Raw genomic sequence first — 22,084 nt, 5'->3', positions numbered from 1 at the left:
AAGCATAATAACTACGATATCTATACGCAAAGCATCTCACTTTTGTTTATGATGAGGTGAGTACATTGACTTCAGCAGAACTTTGCTTACAGAGGACGATAACTACGACACTTCAACAGAATTATCTTACGGCAAGACTCACATTTAGCGCTACAGGACACGCATTTCAGTGATTAATTTTGTACTTAAAACATTTATTTTTAAAGATTTTTGAATTACAAAGAAAGTTTTCCGTGATACATTTCATTGCATTTCTGTAATCTGTAACACCTGAGGGCATAATTACATTAATCCTCAGGGGGGTACATGCTTACTTTGTGTACCATGTGTGTGGCAAGCACAAGGATCCCTAGCTAATATGGTATTTGCTTATACAACTTTACACATCGGTACCATATTTCTCCAACACAGAATTACACAGCTATCTGATTATTTAACAGAGAAACAAAAATTTTTTTATGTCAGTGACACATGTTTACGCAATTACACAGTTGAATAACTTCACACTTATGAAGTTGTATTTTGTCTGCACTATCGGAACTGTTCTTATTTTTTCGGAACCATTGTGATACTATGAGAGCTTTGAAAGATGTATTTGGTAAGGGAGCATGATTTTAAAGTACATTTGAGGCAGATGACACTTTTGACATGAGCAGAGAATTTTTTTTAGGTTTTGAAAGTATTGGAGGAAGCTACGACGATTTTGAGAATTGACTGAGATGTTACGATATTATTACGACGACGACGTGTATTATGCTATTGAGATATGTTTGAGATCAATAAGATGATGCTAACGTATATGAGGAATTTGATTATGCTATGTATTTCTTATGATGAAATATTGAAGAAGTTCGACGAATATGTATATGTATAATAAGGTAAGGAGTAATTAATAGTGGTTAGGGACTCTGGTTTGTGAAAAAGGTTGTTGGAAACCAAGAATCGTACTTTAAGAGTTATGAAATGTATGTAAATGCATGAATGTATTACAATGCCGATGAAAATTTTTTGGACTCTGCTATATCAATAGGATTTTGTTTCTACAGATTTGTAACGCAAATTCTTGACCTGTGAAATATTTTTATATGAGACTGTCACTGTAGCGGAAACTGCTGTCGTAAATATTTCCGTAAGAAAGTTAAGTGACAACCTGCATGTAATGCGTCGTGGGCAGCTGCGTGACAGTCGCCTGGAAAAAAGCCATTAGTGTGTGCCTTTCAGAGGCACAGGTGGAGAAAAAAGGAGGCCATTATCCTCGCTATTGACATTCTATTGTAGAAGGCATTGCAAATACGACACGCTCATTATTTGGAAACATATCGTACTTTGTGCTATTTACTGAAATGCTTATGAATTGATGGGAAATATTCTTACATCTGCAAACCTGATTATGACAAGTGTCTTTCTACTATAGTTGCGAGCTACTGACTTACGAAATGCCACATAGCTATTAAATGATGTTTTTATGCTTTGGTTTGCGTAGTTGCTTATTTCATTTGATATCTGGTTTCCAGCTGTCTTGCAGCATTGGTTTCATAAAATAAAATTAAATGCATTTGCTAATGTGAACACTTTCTGTCAACAGATCTACTAAATAATTATTTTCTGATCCACATTCTTCGAAAAAGGAGCTCTTGGAATGGAAAGAACAATAAGAAAGGACTAATAACAGTAACTGCATATACAATTTTCTTTTCAAGTACTGGTAATTTCATTTGTAGAATAAATTGTGATGCATCACTCTAGTGTTAAGATGTGACATAGGTATTAAACATGGCCATTTTTACTGTAATATTTTTTTCTGCTTGAGCTATGTCATGTTTAGATATAAGTTATTTCATTTGCTGCTGCTGCTGTTTGCCAGGCATAGTGTTACTGATTTGACTTTGTGTTACTCTGCTAAGCCAGTTTACTACTGATTTATTTTTCTTGTTTGCTGCTCATTGCCTTATATTAGTTGTAATATTGTTGCTTACTTTGCCAATTTGTATTTTTTTGTCCTTGCTGTTTGTGTCAATTTCTTATGTGCTGCTGCATTGCCTTGTCCCTTGGTATATATATCTGAGCTCAGTAGATTTAATTTAGCTTAAGAGGGGGTAGACTGTATAAGAAACTAACTATGATGAATTGGAAGAAATGCATTGAGAAGCTATAAGAAAATGGTTTGGCAAAAAGAAGGTAGTGCACAGTGGAGAGAAACTATTTTTGAAAGAGGATGTGAACAGAATACAGAAAGCATGCTTGGATAGGATATTTTCTTTTTGGCTGGAGCAAATGTTGAAATAAAAGGGACAGTATATAGAATGAAGTTTTGGGTTCGACTGCAGTACCAAATGTTGCACTGAAAACGAGCCCTGTCCTTTCCATTGTGTTATCCCCCTATGTGCTTGTGTACTCTTGTATATTTGTGTTTTTCCTGTCTTTACGTGTTTAGCTAATAAGAGTTACGTTGTAGAATTTTTCTGATAATATGTTATTTTCTTTGTAAAGATGTTTAGACATCATTTATTCCGTTCTGTTTTAATGCTAATGTGTGAACTTGATGTTTCGAAAGTTATTCTCATCTTTTATATATGAACTTATGTCATAATTCCTGTAACACTGATGTATATTTCTATTCTTTTGTAAAGCCTGTATTACTACAAATGTTATCTGTATTGTTATGTTTTTAATTATGTATTTTGTACCTTTGTTATTGTATTCTCATTTATAAAATTTTAATTGACACCAGTTCATCAAATTAAGTAACTTGTAAGTTACATTTCACTGCACACGTTTCTGTTGGTCATAGTATATGGACAATATGTGAGAAGTAGGGACTGATAGTGTTTGCACGTGTGTTAATAATTCAGCAAGGGACTGGATGACAGCATTCATTGCTGGTTCTAAGGATAATTCCAAAAACTTTGTGAGTACACAAGTGGTGGTTATGGACTTATTATCCGCAAGACTCTTCAATGGTGATTGTGCACCTGCACAGTCACAACAGATGGCTGCTGGCCATTTCTGCGAGGACTACAGTGGGTCTACACCTCTGGTGGCCCACCAGTACCATAATCTCTACCAGGACTACAGTGGGTCTGCTCTGTGATGACCTACCTACCATTGTTCTTCAAAACGTCGAATGACTCTGCTGTGGGTTTGCTCTGTTGTGGCCCATTACCTGTCAGTATGTCAAGAGTCAGCACTGTCTTTCTGTTGGAAGGACAACACTACTTCTTCAAGATTGCATGGAAATCCACTACTTTCGTGTGCATTTTCTTTTACTGCTCAGACTTTGAGGAAAACCTTGCAATGTTACTGTGATGAATGATCAGGACTGTCTTTATGGAGTGCGAGAAAGTTTTAGCTTTTGACCAACATTGTATCAATAAGTGTGTGCCTTTGATTTCTTTGTTATTATAATTATGAAAAATGTTATCAAATCATTATTGGCCACTGCCCAAAACAATTTGTAAAATTTTTTGTGGGGAGCATGGGGGCTATGTAAGTAGGCTGTTTATGTTTTCTTATTGGCAACGTTACGTAGCGCTCTGTATGAAAATCACTGGCTGTGCTGTGTGCAGTCTGTGGCTAGTTATCATTGTTGTCTGCCACTGTAGTGTTGGGCAGCTGGATGTGAACAGCGCGTAGCGTTGCGCAGCTGGAGCTGAGCCGCCAGCAGTGGTGGATGTGGGGAGAGAGATGGCGGAGTTTTGAAATTTGTAAGACTGGATGTCATGAACTGCTATATACATTACGACTTTTGAACACTATTGAGGTAAATACATCATTTGTTCTCTATTAAAATCTTTCATTTGCTAACTATGCCTATCAGTAGTTAGTGCCTTCCGTAGTTTGAATCTTTTATTTAGCTGGCAGTAGTGGCGCTCGCTGTATTGCAGTAGTTCGAGTAACCAAGATTTTTGTTAGGTAAGCGATTTGTGAAACGCATAGGTTAATGTTAGTCAGGGCCATTTTTTTTGTAGGGATTTTTGAAAGTCAGATTCCGTTGCGCTAAAAATATTGTGTGTCAGTTCAAGCACAGTCATGTATAATTGTTCAAAAGGGGACGTTTCACTTTCTATATCCCATCGCAGCCAAACTTCATGCCAACACACTCTCATGAAAGGCCGTAGACAGGAATTGGGATGTGTGACACAAAACAAAACGCACATAGGTTCATTCTTACAACTACAGGCCATAGCTCATGACAGCAAAAAATAAATTTAGTTACGTCATGGAGAACAACGACAATCAGTCTAGTGACATTCTTATACACTGAAGCAAAAAACTGGTATAGACATGCGTATTTAAATACAGAGATATGTTAACAGGCAGAAAACGGCTCTGCGGTCGGCAACGACTACATAAAACAACACGTGTCTGTCGCAGTTGTTAGGTCGGTAACTGCTGTTACAATGGCAGGTTATCTGAATTGCAGTGAGTTTGAACATGGTGTTATAGTCGGCGCACGAGCGATGGGACACGTCATCGATATCGGCTTTCGGACTCGGAAGCCCACTCGTGTACTTTTGATGACTGCACGACACACAGTTTTACGCCTCGCCTGGGCCCGACAACACCGTTGATGACACGTTACCCGGTCGGACGAGTCTCGTTTCAAATTGTATTGAGCGGATGGGCGTGTACGGGTATGGAGACAACCTCATGAATCCCTGGACCATGCATGTTAGCAGGGGAATGTTCAAGCTGGTGGAGGCTCCCTAATGTTGCGGGGCGTGTGCAGTAGGAGTGGTATGGGACTCCTGATACGCTTAGAGTTGACTTTGACAAGTGAGACATAGGTAAGCATCCTGTCTGATCACCTGCATGCATTTGTGTCCATTGTGCGTTCCCACAGACTTGGGCAATTCCAGCAGGACAATGCGACACCGCACACGTCCAGAATTTCTGCAGTTCCTTCTATCATTTCTACTACACATCATTCCGTAACAAATAGGAAAGAAGTGATTCCACTTAAATAGCATCTAGACTGGTTAAATTGAATTTGAACTATTTCATTATTTCAATGAAAAACCAAACTTCACGTGCTACGAGCTGCCGCGCGCGATTAGCCGACTGGTCCCAGGTGCTGCAGTCATGGACTGTGAGGCTGGTCCCGGCAGAGGTTCGAGTCCTCCCTCGGGCATGGGTGTGTGTGTTTGTCCTTAGGATAATTTAGGTTAAGTAGTGTGTAAGCGTAGGGACTGATGACCTTAGCAGTTAAGTCCCATAAGATTTCACACCCATTTGAACATTTTTCTGCTACGAGCTTTCTTTTTTTTTCAATTAATTTTCAATGCATAAAATATGTTTATGTTAAAAGCAATCCCTTAACGCGAATATACAAAGTCCAGATTTATTTGACCTTGGACAGTGATGATCGAGGTGTGGAAGTGATAATTGTGGCTGCGTTCAGAAACAACGAAACGTTCATTTCCTCAAATACCCGCGGGTAGAGTCGTATCATGTTACTGAACTTAAACATGCACCAGACGCTGGAAAACAGGAGCTGATAGCGGGACCTGATATCGTTTGTGCTCAAGTATGCTTCATCTGCAGTCTTAATCTCGATATCTAGCACAGAGAAGATAATATGTTTAAAGCGGTTGAAAAAGAAAAGGCGAACTTTTCATTGATGTCTTGCTGAAACAAAATCCTCGCAACTATTCGTTCAGACTCCAAAACAACGAACTATAAGGTAACCAGCACATGACTGGAGCATGGTCCATTGTCCAAGTTCTACGAGGTTTCTGATGGCAGTTGTATATCGCTGTGGTTATTATTCAAATGGTTCACATGGCTCTGAGTACTATGGGACTTAACTGCTGAGGTCATCAGTCCCCTAGAACCTAGAACTACTTAAATCTAACTAACCTAAGGACATCACACACATCCATGCCCGAGGCAGGATTCTAACCTGCGACCGTAGCGGTCGCGTGGTTCAGCTTATTATTAATACACCATCATTTTATTATGATTCCATCGGTGACAAGGGACACAATGACTACCACGTGCTTGGCTGAGGGCCACAATAGCAAAATGTCGCTGACATAGAAAACTGCTTAAGGAGACTTGGAACCACGAAGACTCAAAAAATGGAACTATTTTTTATTTAATAAAATTCCGTGATTCTTCCTGATTCTAAAAGTACACTGTCGGAAAAATGTAGTACACTGTGATAGATGACGCCGGCTTTGATCCGATGACAGCATATGCCACTTGTTGTAGATGTACTGATAATTGTTTGAACGTCGTCCGTCAATACACAATGTAGTGTCATGCCTACCAGAGCGCAATCCGTGTTCACTCTTTAACAGGGAACGCACACACCCAGAAGGTTAAGTGTGGTACAGTTGTGTGAAGCAAGAAGGCAACGATGCCACAAAGACATACTCTTGCTTTCTACGAGGTGCATTCAAGTTCTAAGGCCTCCGATTTTTTTTCTCCGGACTAGAAGGAGATAGAAACATGCGCATTGTTTTAAAATGAGGCAGCGTTCATTGTCAATACGTCCCAGAGATGGCAGCACCATACGGAAGATGGAATTTTACCGCCAGCGGCGAGAATGAGAACTGTTTTAAATACTTAAAATGACGACCTTTTCCTTACTTGAACAGCGTGCAATCATTCGTTTTCTGAATTTGTGTGGTGTGAAACCAATTGAAATTCATCGACGGTTGAAGGAGACATGTGGTGATCGAGTTATGGATGTGTCGAAAGTGCGTTCGCGGGTGTGGCAGTTTAATGAAGGCAGAACATCGTGTGACAACAAACCAAAACAACCTCGGGCTCACACAAGCCGGTCTGACGACATGATCGAGAAAGTAGAGAGAATTGTTTTGGGGGATCGCCGAATGACTGTTGAACAGATTGCCTCCAGAGTTGGCATTTCTGTGGGTTCTGTGCACACAATCCTGCGTGACGACCTGAAAATGCGAAAAGTGTCATCCAGGTGGGTGCCACGAATGCTGACGGACGACCACACGGCTGCCCGTGTGGCATGTTGCCAAGCAATGTTGATGTGCAACGACAGCATGAATGGGACTTTCTTTTCGTCGGTTGTGACCATGGATGAGACGTGGATGTCATTTTTCAATCCAGAAACAAATTGCCAGTCAGCTCAATGGAAGCACACAGAATCACCGCCACCAAAAAAATTTCGGGTAACCGCCAGTGCTGAAGAAATGATGGTGTCCATGTTCTGGGACAGCGAGGGCATAATCCTTACCCATTGCGTTCCAAAAGGCACTACGGTAACAGGTGCATCCTACGAAAATGTTTTGAAGAACAAATTCCTTCCTGCACTGCAACAAAATCGTCCGGGAAGGGCTGCGCGTGTGCTGTTTCACTTAGACATCGCACCTGCACATCGAGCTAACGTTACGCAACAGTTTCTTCGTGATAACAACTTTGAAGTGATTCCTCATGCTCCCTACTCACCTGACCTGGCTCCTAGTGACTTTTGGCTTTTTCCAACAGTGAAAGACACTCTCCGTGGCCACACATTCACCAGCCGTGCTGCTATTGCCTCAGCGATTTTCCAGTGGTCAAAACAGACTCCTAAAGAAGCCTTCGCCGCTGCCATGGAATCATGGCGTCAGCGTTGTGAAAAATGTGTACGTCTGCAGGGCGATTACGTCGAGAAGTAAAGCCAGTTTCATCGATTTCGGGTGAGTAGTTAATTATGAAAAAAATCGGAGGCCTTAGAACTTGAATGCACCTCGTACAGCCAACAGAGCGACTTTGAAAGGGGTCGAATCTCGGCTCTCCGAGTGGCGGGATGGCCCCTTCGAAGAATTGCCACACAAGTGGAACGTACTACGTCAGTTGTACAACGATGCTGGTATTAATGGTCATGTGAACATTCTCACACCCGCAGACATGGTCCTGGTCAACCACGAAGAACAGACGCTCTCCAGGATCGTCGTATTGTAAGGGCAGCGGGAACTGTTGCGAACCGATTGTTAGCAGTGGGATTGTGGGCACGCATCCTCCACCCGCGCCACAGCATCGACGTGCAAGACTGGTGTCGTCAGACTTGGAAGATGGAATGGAGCGCTGTAGCCTTCACGATGAAAGCTGTTTCTGCCTGCACCCGAGTGATAGTCCTTCGCGAGTAAAACGGGGACCACATGAGTGCCGTCTCGTAGAGTACATTTGTTGAAGACAACCTGCCCCCACCTGATTAGATGAGATTAGATTTCCTTTCATTCTAATTGATCTGTAGTGAGGACGTCCCCCGGGATGTAGAATATGACAGAAAAACAACAATACATGACAAATGTTTACAAGTAAAACAAATAAGCTAATGTACCTTCCACAGGTCCCAAGTGGAATGATCCTCATTTTTTTTTAATGGACGCTATATAAAAGAATCATTTTACAATAGTCGTTTACTAAGATCGCATTAATGCGCTGAAATTAAAATTATAAAAAAATGTTTTTATTTATTTATAAGGTAATAAACATATTCGGTTGATAGGACATGTTCTGAGGCATCAGGGGATCACCAGTTTAGTATTGGAGGGCAGAGTGGAGGGTAAAAATCGTAGAGGGAGACCAAGAGATGAATACACTAAGCAGATTCAGAAGGATTTAGGTTGCTATAGGTACTGGGAGATGAAGCTTGCACAGGATAGAGTAGCATGGAGAGCTGCATCAAACCAGTCTCTGGACTGAAGGCCACAACAACAACAACAACAGAACTACTACAATACTTATATACAATGAACACATTACTGCACTGAAATGGTGCAGGAGTTAAATTGTACTTTATATAGTACAAAATATATATATATATATATATATATATATATATATATAATGGAATAAAAGGAGTTGGCCACCAAGAATTCCTTTGGGCTTCTCTTAAACTGAATGTCATTGGTTGTTAAGCTTTCTATGGCTGCTGGCAAGTTATAGAAAATGTGTGTTCCTGAATAATGCACGCCATTTTGTACAAGAGTAAGTGACTTTAAACCCTTGTCAAGATTCTTATTTCTAGTACTGATTCCATGAACTGAGGTGCTGGTTTGAAAAAGTTATATATTTATAATGACAAATTTCATTAAGGAATAAATATGATGCCTTATGTTCTGGGGTGCGATAAACCAAAACTTTCTTTCGTCACAGGTGTTTCTGGAGGGGATACTACCCAGCGCTCGGTTCCTTCAGAATGCTCCCACACTCATTCTTTTCTCCTTCCTGAAATAAGAAGGTGATGTGTTGTTCCAACAGGACAGTGCTCGCCCACACACGGCCCGTGAGACTCAACGTGCTCTGCTAGACGTGCGGCAACTTCCCTGGCCAGCACGATCTCCGGACTTTTATCCAACTGAGCAGTTGCGGGATTTGATGGAGCAAGAAGGGATTCGTGTGACCCGTCAACCAACAACTCTCACAGAACTACGTGAAGGGGTCGGAGACGTGGCATGACGAATCCCAGGACAGTATTCGCCTTTTATACAATCGAGTGGATGGCAGGTCAGCGCCTACCATGGAGGTACACCACGTACTGATATGGGTATTTCAGCATGGGTCGATATCAGGTACCTCAGAACCGCCTGTGCTATTGATCTGTAAATGTGTGAGTAATCTTTTCATGTTCTCCTTTTGCACTGTTGCAGCAATAAATCTTGAGTGAATTTGAAACCTCTAACATGATGTACTAATTTTTTTTCCGGCACTGTATATTCTTTACGTACAGCACCTCTTCATTTTCATGTTCAAATGCCTTTCTAAAGCAGATGCGGTCTGCTGTCAAACAGAAGGCCTTGCCTAAAATATATCGTTATTTGATTTTGCGACTGCTATTTCAATAGTAACTCGTTTGTGTAATATCCTTTAACAACATAAAGACTGTACTACAAGCAAGTATTTATTGCAATGCTCTTTCTGTCGGTGCAATTATATTATTTGACTTTAATTACGTTTTTCACCTGTTTTCGTACTGTAAACTTGTTGTATGACAGCATATTTCAACCATTTTCAATCGCAAATGCCAGAAAGAAAGAAGTCTAATTGCAGTCGTAAAATTTTACGGTAATCAACACAAGCCTGTTGTTGTAAGTCGTAAAAACAAACAAAAAAACTGTTACACCAAGGCGAAGTGAGACTAGGCTTAAAAGTTAGCCAAGCAACGCTTCAAAACACAGGTTGGAACATCTTACCGAAAATAATCAAGATGTTGGAATTCTAAATAGTGAAAATAAGTTACATTTTAATTAGTAAATTCAAGCTTTTAGAGTTGCTTTTGTCTGTTGCTAAATGTAAACAGTGAGAACTTATGTAAGGAAAAGGCCTAGCCAGCACAATTGTAGTCGAATGTTAAGTGTGCAAAGAAACGAATTGTACAACGACGTCTCCCGTAACATGCGCAGGATATAGTGAAGTGAATGTCAGCCTTGCTTATTCCATGACGTGTATTGGGAAGGGAAGAAAAGAAGCCAATATATTATGTGCTGTGATGGATCTCCCACCACCACCTGTAAAATCTGAGAGGTATTATAACTGTTTGCGTAGTGTTCTAACGGAACTTAGTGAAGCAACTATGCAGAGGTCAAGGAAAGAAACTGTAGAATTTTTTCAATCTACTAATATTGTTGCTCCAATGGAAGGTTCCTGGCAGAACAGACGCCATACATCGCTGTATGGAGTTGTCACAGTTACCTCTCTAGATATAGGCAAGATGCTGGACTATGAATTGCATACTTTTTTATTATTACCTCATCCAGTTCTAAAGCTACAAAAACAAAATTTCGTATGAGTAATGATGTAGTCCTTGCCTACACAGTGAACAAATTATTGAACAATGTAATAAATATTTTAAGCTGGAACAAGACAAATGTCCTTCAATTACTAGGACAAAAGATTGAAATGTAAAAAACAATTTTTAAACAAATGCACAGAACAACGAACTGATAAATATTCCTGGTTTCTGTTTCAACAAGTTAATAATTAAAAGAATAAAATTTGTTTTTACCTCTTATTTTAATTGTATGGAAGTAAACCGTACCTAAAATAAAAATTACGCGTAATTCAGGACGTATCAATATTGAACTCCACTGTGTATCACATAGTATTCAATTTTTTTCCACATAGAGGTCACAGTATACTAATTATTTGGTTAATGTTTCATTCGAATATCTGTTAACCTTCTTGAGTTGCTAACTTTCAAAATACTAGTAAAAACTACAGGCTATGATGTACAAGTTCCCATAAAATTACGGTAGTCCACGCTTTAATTTTATATTATCATGCTTATTATAGCAAGCACGATCATTTTATAATCATTCTACAGTGGTAAGAGAAAAGGGCATCACGTGCACGGCTTTGGGCCACAGCAGCAAAGATGTGATTCACAAGAAAAATTAATTAAATTACGCAGTTTCACACGCAATTACACGCGAAATATAATCTACACAGTTGTTGAAAACTTAAAATAACCCCCATTAAAGTCTACAGTTTCGAGCTTCGTACTGAAAAGACTACATAATGGCCACGGAGATGGCCGAAAAATTTAGAGAGAGCGCTTGCCAAAGACTTCCACACATTACGCCTGCGGCTGCCAGACAACGAATGCCTCGCCCCACTCTCTTGTGTTCTAACGCATCGGCCGAGATTTTGGGTAGGGGGGGGGGGGGGGAACAGGTACCAATTGACCTCAACAATGCATGCGAAATCGTTGGTTCGACCAAGCCAGCAAGTTGCCATCTTTGGTCCCACAACTGCTTACCCAGAGGTTTGTGTTGGAAACACTACATCAAACCATGCCAGATTACCAAACACTTCGACTGTGCCGGTGCGAGTTTTTAAGTGCTCTCTTTGCTTCCAAACAGATGAAAGTCGGAAGGTGGGAGATCCGGGCTGTTGGGTGGATGAGGAAGAACATGAAATTAAGTTTTGTGAACTCCTATCGGGTACGCAGACTTGTATGAGGCCTAGCGCTTTCAGAACGATTGAGAATATAGTTTGCGTTTTTGTGGCGGCGAACACACTGTAGAAGTAACAGATGTGTGCGGCCGGTTGGCACGCGGGAAATCGGACAGGTTTGTGCGACCTTGTTGCGACGATGGGAGGCGCCTTACCTAACGACTCCCCCCGGTTTAGTTCACTGCCATGTCTCCATAGGTGTCCCGCAACCGCCTATGAATATCTGCGATGCTCTGATTCTCCGCAAGAAAAAAAATAAATAAATAAAATAAAGTAAAAAGAATAAAAAATTAAAAAATTAAAAAACTCAACGATAGCTCTCTCCTTGGAACGTACCTCCGTTAAAGATGCCAGAGGTTATGTATATGGCCACTACTTACGAGAACTCCATGAAACTATATGGGCTGAAGTCGGAATATTCCACAATGTCTCATAACAAGTCCCGCAGTTCCTCCACCGAAACCGGCCGAGAAATAAAAATGTACTGCATTAATTATTGAACGCCCCTTGTGTTTTACCCGTTTTTCTCTATAGCTTTCACCTATTTATCTGTGAACATCGAATTTCATATTGTCGAACGATTTTTCTAGGTGGACAAATTCTGTGAACACGTCTTGTTTTTCCTTATGTCTTGCTTCTATTATCAAGTATCTCTCCAGACGCACAGAATCTAAAAGTGAACTAGAGAAGTCGTTTATTTGATTTTATAAATTCCAAAGGAATGTTAACTGTGGCTTCCATCTTATTCCATCGCCAGGTCTCCAAAACTTTTTTAAATACGCACTTTAATGCTAGATTCCCTATATCTTTTTTGTCGACTCCAATTTCTTCTTCCATCACGTAACCAAACATTTCCTCCGCCTCGTAAACCTCTTCAACGAAGTCTTACCACTTACGAGTATCTGCTCTCTTCTCTGTGTTTAACATTTCAGTTTCTCTTCCTATTAAAGATTGACGTCTTTGCTTTTAATTTCTTTAGATGAGTTCATAGTTTCTCCTGATACTGAGGGACAAGGCGCGAAGCAACATATACCATTGCTGACATTTTCATATGAGATATTAGTATTCAGTTGCTGGGATTTGGAAGTCATTTTGTAAGAATTATGCAAAATGTGGCGTGGCATTGTGAGGGAGATAACATGTGAATATGCTCCAATGTGGACGTGCTATGCCGAGCAGCCGGCCGCGGTGGCCGAGCGGTGCTAGGTGCTTCAGTGCGGAACCGTAAGTCTGCTACGGTCGCAGGTTCGAATCCTGCCTCGGGCATGGCTGTGTGTGGTGTCCTTAGGTTAGTTAGGTTTAAGTAGTTCTAAGTTCTAGGGGAATGATGACCCCAGATGCTAAGTACCATAGTGCTCAGAGCCATTGCAACCATTTTTATGCCGAGCAATCGACTGTTGGGAAAACGTTGCACAGGAATCATTTGAAATAGGATTCGCGAAACTCTGGTCAATGGAGCGAAGGATACCAGCCGAGTGCGGCACGAATTCCTGCGTTAGCGGCGATACAGTAAGAGTGCGCCCAATAGTGTCCAGCACGCAAGTCGCACCCAGGATGCTCAAAGATGCGAAAGGCGCATTCGCGACCCCCACCACTTCGACATCAGCCCCTCCCCGCCCTAACTGCTAGACAGCATCCAGCCACCCGTTGACAGGTGCAGGGTGGCTCACCGCTAGTACAAATATCTTCCCCAGTGTCTCTACGAGAATGCCAGAGCTGCCCTGTAGATCCTCCAACCAACATCTTCTTCCCCCAAATACAATAAAGAGTTTCAAAAAAATAGTTCAAATGGCTCTGAGCACTATGGGACTTAACATCTGAGGTCATTAGCCCCCTAGAACTTAGAACTACTTAAAGCTAACTAGCCTAAGGACATCACACACATCGGTGCCCCAGGCAGGATTCGAACCTGCGACCGTAGCGGTCACGCGGCTCCACACAAGCGCCGAGAACCGCACGGCCACACCGGCTGGCAATAAAGAGTTTCAAACCAGAATACCACTTGATACGACTTTACTTAACACCTGTTTGTTTAACCTTTAAATCTAAAGGGGGTGGAAGGGCTGACCCAATAAAGTGAACATTTCAATTCCAATGGTTTTATTAGCTACCCAAAACGATCACGTGAAATTTGACAGGCGCCACTCGGGCAAGATTATTTAAGAGACATTACATAAAACCATAAGCACGTTAATAAATCATCTCTCATAAACACTGAAAACCGCCAGTGAGGCAAAATATGTAAGAAACTCTCATTACATAAAATCACAAACAAGTTAACAAATCATCTCCCACGAACTCTCAACAAAACTGACAGAACCCACTAAAGCTGAATTTAAAAACAACTCTAGTTAAGACACGTTATTTAAAACCCGTTCAATTTCAACTTTAACACGAATACCTAAAACATATTTATTAAACTTAAGTTGGGCAATTTTGCAGGGCGAACCCGCAATTATTCAAATGCCCATTGACTTGTAAGATGGACGTTTACGGCATAGAAAGTTACAACTTTGTACAATGATAAATGTGTAACAACAGAAGATAGGTCCAAGCTTGTAAGGCCGAAGTTTAACCACGAACGGTAGAGCCGACTGAGAGAAGTAATACTTTGAATCAAGACGTGGCTCCGTTTGCAACCCCACGTCGAGTAGGCCACCAAAATGTGAACCAAGCAAACGCTACCGAAGAGGAACACCCGAGCTCTGGCAAAGTCCATCGCCCGTAAGCTAAAACTGTTATGTAAAGGGAAGCTCTGCCCTTCGGTTGCCCGCTGCCTCAGCTCATTGAAACACAGACCACACCCGACAACGGGAGGCAGAATAACTTTCCTTAAGTTTAACATTTAGGGTTGACCAGTATATTAACTCTATAAAAAATGGTTCAAATGGCTCTGTGCACTATGGGACTTAACATCTGAGGTCATCACTCCCCTAGAACGTAGAACTACTTAAATCTAACTAACCTAAGGACATCACACACATCCATGCCCGAGGCAGGATTCGAACCTGCGACCGTAGCAGTCGCGCGGTTCCGGACTGAAGCGCCTAGAACCGCTCGGCCACCGTGGCCGGCCACTAACTCTATAAAATCAGGGCTAAACAACAACTCTTTCCATTCGAAACTGCTTCTTTCAAGTAAAACTGTATCTGATAAACAAACACTAAGAGTGGGAAATGAACTGGCTCCAGAGAACCGACAATCACAAGAACTTAATGACACACAGCTGCAAAAACATCAATATTATGCGGAAGCAGAGCACACACTTAGTACTAGGCCCCAAATGAAATCGAACGAACATAACATCACACGTACTGCAACGTCTTACTGTACCAAGAGCGATCACAATGACAGTTAACTAGTAATTAGCGCACTTAACTGGGTGTCTTGATGCTGGGGCGATTTTGCGAAGATACCAGACCATCACTTCGCAAGACCATAACAGCGTGTCCCTCCAAGGAAGCGGGCACATCCACAGCTCACGAGTTTGCCGGAGAATCTACAGCGCCAGCCAACTACCGCCGACTCCTGTACAACCACGTGACAACCGTCGCCCGGCCCCAGGCACGCCATCTTCGCTTCTACCTGCCAGCCAATCGCCGACTCGCGCACCGCGGCGTAACGTTCTAAAAAGTGTTGTGTCCTCTCCCCCACTCGCGGTCGGCACACCCTTGCGTCTCGGGCCGGCCCAAGACCAAAGATAAACCTCTGCACCAGGAAATCGATCGTACTCATGTCAGAGATACTACTGCCACCAGTCCCGCCACGATTCACCACCAAGTTACGCTAACACAATCGGCTGAAAAAAGCTATGTACTCCTCGGCAGCCTAAAGTCTCCCTTTGAATTAACAAACAAACAAAAAAGGATGAAGAGGAAAAAGAGAAAGGACTTCGCCTTCGCCAGAAGATGATAGGTACGACACTCTTCGCAACGTCGCGATATTTTGACAGTGCCAGATAGCTGGAAGCCCGAAAGATTTTCATCAATCCTTATTGCAGATGTTCATATTTGTATGGAAAGTTTCTTGTTTATTCGCCATCCCATTGCTTCTTTTTCTATCCAGTTTCTATTCATTCTCCTAGGTACTTAAGTCTCACCACATTCTGAATTTTCCCTCCCTCTTTTTATTGTTACCTGCAGGCTAACAAGGGGACCCTCTGTGGTGTCACCGCCAGACACCACACTTGCTAGGTGGTAGCCTTTTAAATCGGCCGCGGTCCGCTAGTATACGACGGACCCGCGTGTCCCCACTGTCAGTAATTGCAGACCGAGCGCCGCCACACGGCAGGTCTAGAGAGACTTACTAGCACTCGCCCCAGTTGTACGGACGACTTAGCTAGCGATGCAACACTGACGAAGCCTCGCTTATTTGCAGAGAAGGTAGTTAGAATAGCCTTCAGCTAAGTCAATGGCTACGACCTAGCAAGGCGCCATTACAGAATAGTGCATTTATCTAAAAAGTATAACTTGTATCGTCAAGAGCGATGTACACCAATGATGGATTAAAGTTAAGTATTCCAGCAGCTACGTACTTTTCTTTATAGCATTCATTACGTATTCTGTTTCAGACCTCACGCCAGCCTGCGTAAGTGTATAGCGTGCATTTCGGCTTCCTCAAACAACACGGTGTTGGCACTTCTGCCGACACTTCACCCTCCATACTCTAAATCACGGATTTTGATGCGCTTCAAATATGTTGTAGAGCCACCTACCCTGAGTACCTGGCTGTTGGCGCACTTTTTTTTTCAAAATCGACCGAATTTTTCAATTTTATTTAAAAGAATATCAACAAACAGTGTAAGGTGTGCGAAATTATAAAGATGTATTCAGTTATTAATTAATTAATTCATTACATTTGTAGTTCGCATCATGTTCTCCCAATTCATCTTCTTCGTTCAACTCTATCAATTCATCATCAATAATGATCTGTCTTTCGACCAAGAGATCCTGTATTGCGATACATATATCATCTCCAATTGCAACGGAATTGGCAGAGATCACGCTAGGCGTTGTATTCGTTACGAGATTCAAATCGCTGAGTAGATTTTCGGCGCATTTAATGGCATTTGTGCTTTTGCCTTTTGATTCTTCGTTCAAACTCCTCTACTTGTGGATCTTCTTCTGGTTGCGCTACACTTGGTTCTTCCATTTCACGGAATTTTGATAACTCACAGCACTAGAGACGCTTTGCGAACAACTGACGCTGTAGTTAGATGCGAACGTAAAGGAATATAACTCGCATCCTCATTGGCCTAGGAGATGGGTTCCCGTTACGGCTAACGATATTCACGGGAGAGGGCGCGATAATGGGCGGAGATCGATTTCAGATAATACAAGAAGCGACCGTTGTACGAACATTTGGAACTTCAACTGCAAACCACAAACGGAATGAATATTTGAAAAAATTAATAATTGAATGTTGTTGTGGTCTTCAGTCCTGAGACTGGTTTGATGCAGCTCTCCATGCTACTCTATCCTGTGGAAGCTTCTTCATCTCCCACTACCTACTGCAGCCCGCATCCTTATGGATCTGCTTAATGTATTCATCTCTTGGTCTCCCTCTACGATTTTTAGCCGGCCGTCGTGGTCTAGCGGTTCAGGCGCTCAGTCCGGAACCGCGCGACTGCTACGGTCGCAGGTTCGAATCCTGCCTCGGGCATGGATGTGTGTGATGTCCTTAGGTTAGTTAGGTTTAAGTAGTTCTAAGTTCTAGGGGACTGATGACCACAGATATTAAGTCCGATAGTGCTCAGAGCCATTTGAACCATTTTGAGCGATTTTTACCCTCCACGCAGTCCTCCAATACTAAATTGGTGATCCCCCATTGTCTCAGAACATGTCCTACCAACCGATCCCTTCTTCTAGTCAAGTTGTGCCACAAGCTCCTCTTCTCCCCAATTCTGTTCAATACCTCCTCATTAGTTTTGTGATCTACCCATCATTCAGCATTCTTCTGTAGCACCACATTTCGAAAGCTTCTATTCTCTTCTTGTCTAAGCAATTTATCGTTCACGTTTCACTTCCATACATGGCTACACTCCATACAAAAACTTTCAGAAACGACTTTGTGACATTTAAATCTATACTCGATGTTAACAAATTTCTCTTCTTCAGAAATGCTTTCCTTGCCATTGCCAGTCTACATTTTATATCCCCTCTACTTCGACCATCATCAGTTATTTTGCCCCCCAAATAGCAAAACTCCTTTACTACTTTAAGTGTCTCATTTCCTAACCTAATTTCCTCAGCATCAGCCGACTTAATTCGACTACATTCCATTATCCTCGTTTAGCTTTTGTTGATGTTCATCTTATATCCTCCTTTCAAGACACTGTCCATTCCGTTCAACTGCTCTGCCAAGTCCTTTGCTGTCTCTGACAGAATTACAATGTCATTGGCGAACCTCAAAGTTTTTATTTCTTCTCCATGGATTTTAATACCTACTCCGAACTTTTATTTTGTTTCCTTTATTGCTTGCTCAATATGCAGATTGAATAACATTGGAGAGAGGCTACAACCCTGTCTCAGTCCCTTCCCAACCACTGCTTCCCTTTCATGACCCTCGACTGTTATAACTGCTATCTGGTTTCTGTACAAATTGTAAATAGCCTTTCGCTCCCTGTATTTTACCCCTGCCACCTTCAGAATTTGAAAGAGAGTATTCCAGTCAACATTGTCAAAAGCTTTCTCTAAGTCTACAAACGCTAGAAATGTAGGTTTGCCTTTCCTTCATCTTTTTTTCTAAGATAAGTCGTAGGGTCAGTATAACTGAATACATCTTTATAATTTCGCACATCTTACACTGTTTGTTGCTATTATTTGACATAAAATTGAAAAAATAGGTCGATTTTGAAAAATAAAAGTATACGAGCAGGGTTCGAACACAGTACCTCGAGCGCAGTAGCCCTGAATCTTTACCGCTGCGCTAACCTGCCTTGCTCTAACTGTTTGTTATGTAACGAATGTACAAAGCACGTAATGAACTTCAAAATCGATTTTCTCAAAAACCAAGTGCCTCTACAACATATTTCAAGCGCATGAAAATCCCTGATTTACAGTATGGAGGGTCTCCTTGTAAGTGATTTTTTTATCTAACTCGCTCAAGGTTTCAAAAAGAGAAAAGCACTGACTCTCGAGCGTGGAACCTATATCTCACACAGCTTCGCAGTCTTGACTAGCAGGAAAGGTGGCCTTTGACAGACAGGGTCTCCGCCGCTGAGGGAGCGACTCCCCCGCGGCAGCTCGGCGAGGCGTCTGATGGATGTGCCCGCAGAGGTTGCGGCTGCCAGCTCGCCACGGGCGCGTGCCTTGGCCCCCAGGGCCACACACCACCTGTCACACAGGCGTGCCTCAGTGAGCTGCTAGCGAGCCACTGACGACAACTCCGTCTCAACTCAGTTAGCACCCTAGCAGTAGCGAAAGATGTGGTCGAGGTGGCCACTTGATTCACAACCGGGGAGACGGCGATTCGAATCCCAATTCGGACTTAGAGTTTGGGAATTCCGCTACTTCTCTGAGCGCCTTGTGGCAAACGCCTATTTAAAGGGTCCATATAAATTACGGTAATACAGCCGGGCGATGTGTTCGACAACCTGCGATATTTCAACATCTACATCCACATCTACGCGATTACTCTGCTATTCACAATAAAGTGCCTGGCTGAGGGCTCAATGAACCATCTTCAAGCTGTCTCTCCACCGTTCCACTCTCGAACGGCACGCGAGAAAAACAAGCACTTAAATTTTTCTGTGCGAGCCCTGATTTCTCTTATTTTATCGTGATGAACATTTCTCCCTATGTAAGTGGATGCCAACAGAATGTTTTCGCAAGCGGAGGAGAAAACTGGTGATTGAAATTTCACGAGAAGATCCCGTCGCAACGAAAAACGCCTTTGTTTTGATTGCCACTCCAATTCACGTATAATGTCTGTGACACTATCTCCCCTATTTCGCGATAATACAAAACGAGGTGCCCTTCTTTGTACTTTTTCGATGCCATCCGTCAGTCCCACCTGGTGCAGATCCCACTCCGCACACCAATACTCCAGAATAGGGCGGACAAGCGTGGTGTAAGCCGTCTCTTTAGTAGGCATGTAAGTAGGCTGTTTAGGTTTTTATATTGGTAACGCCACGTAGCGCTCTGCATGAAAATCACTGGCTGTGCTGTGTGCAGTCTGTGGCTGGTTAGCATTGTTGTAATATTCGCATTGTAGTGTTGGGCAGTTGGCTGTTAACAGCGCGTAGCGTTGCGCTGTTGAAGGTGAGCCGCCAGCAGAGGTGGATGTGGGGAGAGAGATGGCGGAGTTTTGAGAACAGATGATCTGGACGTGTGTCCATCAGAGACAGTAAATATGTAAGACTGGATGTCATGAACTTATATATATAATGACTTTTGAACACTATTAAGGTAAATACATTGTTCTCTATCAACATCTTTCATTTGCTAACTATGTCTATCAGTAGTTAGTGCCTTCAGTAGTTTGAATCTTTTATTTAGCTGGTAGTAGTGGTGGTGGTGTTGGTTAGTGTTTAACGTCCCGTCGACAACGAGGTCATTAGAGACGGAGCGCAAGCTCGGGTAAGGGAAGGATTGGGAAGGAAATGGCCGTGCCCTTTGAAAGGAACCATCCCGGCATTTGCCTGAAACGATTTAGGGAAATCACGGAAAAGCTAAATCAGGATGGCTGGAGACGGGATTGAACCGTCGTCCTTCAGAATGTGAGTCCAGTGTGCTGACCACTGCGCCACCTCGCTCGGTGCCAGTAGTGGCGCTCGCCGTATTGCAGTAGTTCGAGTAATGAAGATTTTTGGTGAGGTAAGTGGTTCATGAAAGGTATAGGTTATTGTTAGTCAGGACCATTCTTTTGTAGGGATTATTGAAAGTCAGATAGCGTTGCGCTAAAAGTATTGTGTGTCAGTTCAGTGTTGATCAGAATAGGTAAAGAAAGAAATGTGTGAGGATGTTCAGTTCTGCTCAGCTGTTTGAAAATCAAATAACGTAAGGGATTTATCAGCACAGGCATTCAATAATTTTTCTAAGGGGACGGTTCATATGTCGACCCTTAGCCGAGAATACCTCACTGGAATCTTCTGATTTTTTCTTGTAGTTTGTGTAATTAGTGTAGCTATTGTGCATTGCTAGCGCGTAATTGTAGAGAGAATCTCCTTTGTAGTTGCAGTCTTTCATTGTTGTACAGTAAAATAGTTGTGGCATGCATGTCGATTTGCACCAAGTATTTCGCATCTGAGCTTGCAATTAACTAGATATTATTTTCAATGCTATGTTAATGTGTTTTCTTATTTTGCTCTTCAAATTGTGCTTTTCTGTGTTATCGTGTGAAATACGTGATAATTATGGCGTGTGAAAAACGTAACACTAGGCTACAAAGTAAACTGAGAAATAATTGTGACGACGAGCGTAGCTTATCAGCACCACTGTGTAATGAATTAACAGACATTCAAAGTAGTGATTTGGTAATTGTGCATAGGGAAATGGAGCGGGCGGCAAATAATGGTGTAGACAGTGAAACAAATAGTGAACAGGGAAGCATTATCGATCGATCGGTGGGCAACAGCTCGTCTCAGGATTCCGAAATGACAGGACACAATCTTGCAAATACTGTAGATTCAGGTTTTGGGTCCTTACCGTTTTCTCAAATAAGTCAAGACACATTTTCTGCTTTTCAAAATGCGAATATTGCCGGTTCAAATGCAAGGCCGAATAGCATTGAGGAACATGTTTCAGACACAAGTGTATTGTTATTACAATTAATGCAACAAAATGGGACAAAAGCTTCAAAAGTTATACACAATGGAACAAAATCTTCAAAAGTTAGACACGATGGAACAAAATCTTCAAACGTTAGACACAATGGAACAAAATCTTCAAAAGTTAGACACAATGGAACAATATCAGAGACAAACACAGCAAAAGTTAAATACAATGGAACAAAATCTTCAAAAGTTAGACACAATGGAACAAAATCGGAGACAAACACAGCACAAGTTAGGCACAATGGAACCAAATCTTCAGAAGTTAGACAAAATGGCACAAAATCTTCAAAAGTTAGACACCACGCTTGAACAAACACGTGAAAATTTAACTACTGAGTTACGTAACATCGAATCGAAATGTCAACAAGTCTGTAATGATGTAAAAACACAAAT

The 22,084-nt window shown here is 41.9% G+C and overlaps 1 protein-coding gene across 1 annotated transcript in view; it reads left to right on the top strand.

The window, feature by feature from the left end:
- LOC124598049 (structural maintenance of chromosomes protein 2-1-like) overlaps positions 1–19,294 on the top strand; it is a 34,419-nt gene extending 15,125 nt beyond the window's left edge. Inside the window, exon 2 of the mRNA XM_047135976.1 lies at positions 19,119–19,294. Within this exon, the coding sequence (XP_046991932.1) occupies positions 19,119–19,294 (176 nt within the window). The remainder of the gene's footprint in view (positions 1–19,118) is intronic.
- Positions 19,295–22,084: the final 2,790 nt, after the last annotated feature.

The sequence above is a fragment of the Schistocerca americana genome, chromosome 1, assembly GCF_021461395.2.
Source record: "Schistocerca americana isolate TAMUIC-IGC-003095 chromosome 1, iqSchAmer2.1, whole genome shotgun sequence".
Lineage (NCBI taxonomy): Eukaryota > Metazoa > Arthropoda > Insecta > Orthoptera > Acrididae > Schistocerca > Schistocerca americana.
The sequence above is the reverse complement of the archived record's forward strand: the minus strand, read 5'-3'. Positions and strand labels throughout refer to the sequence as shown.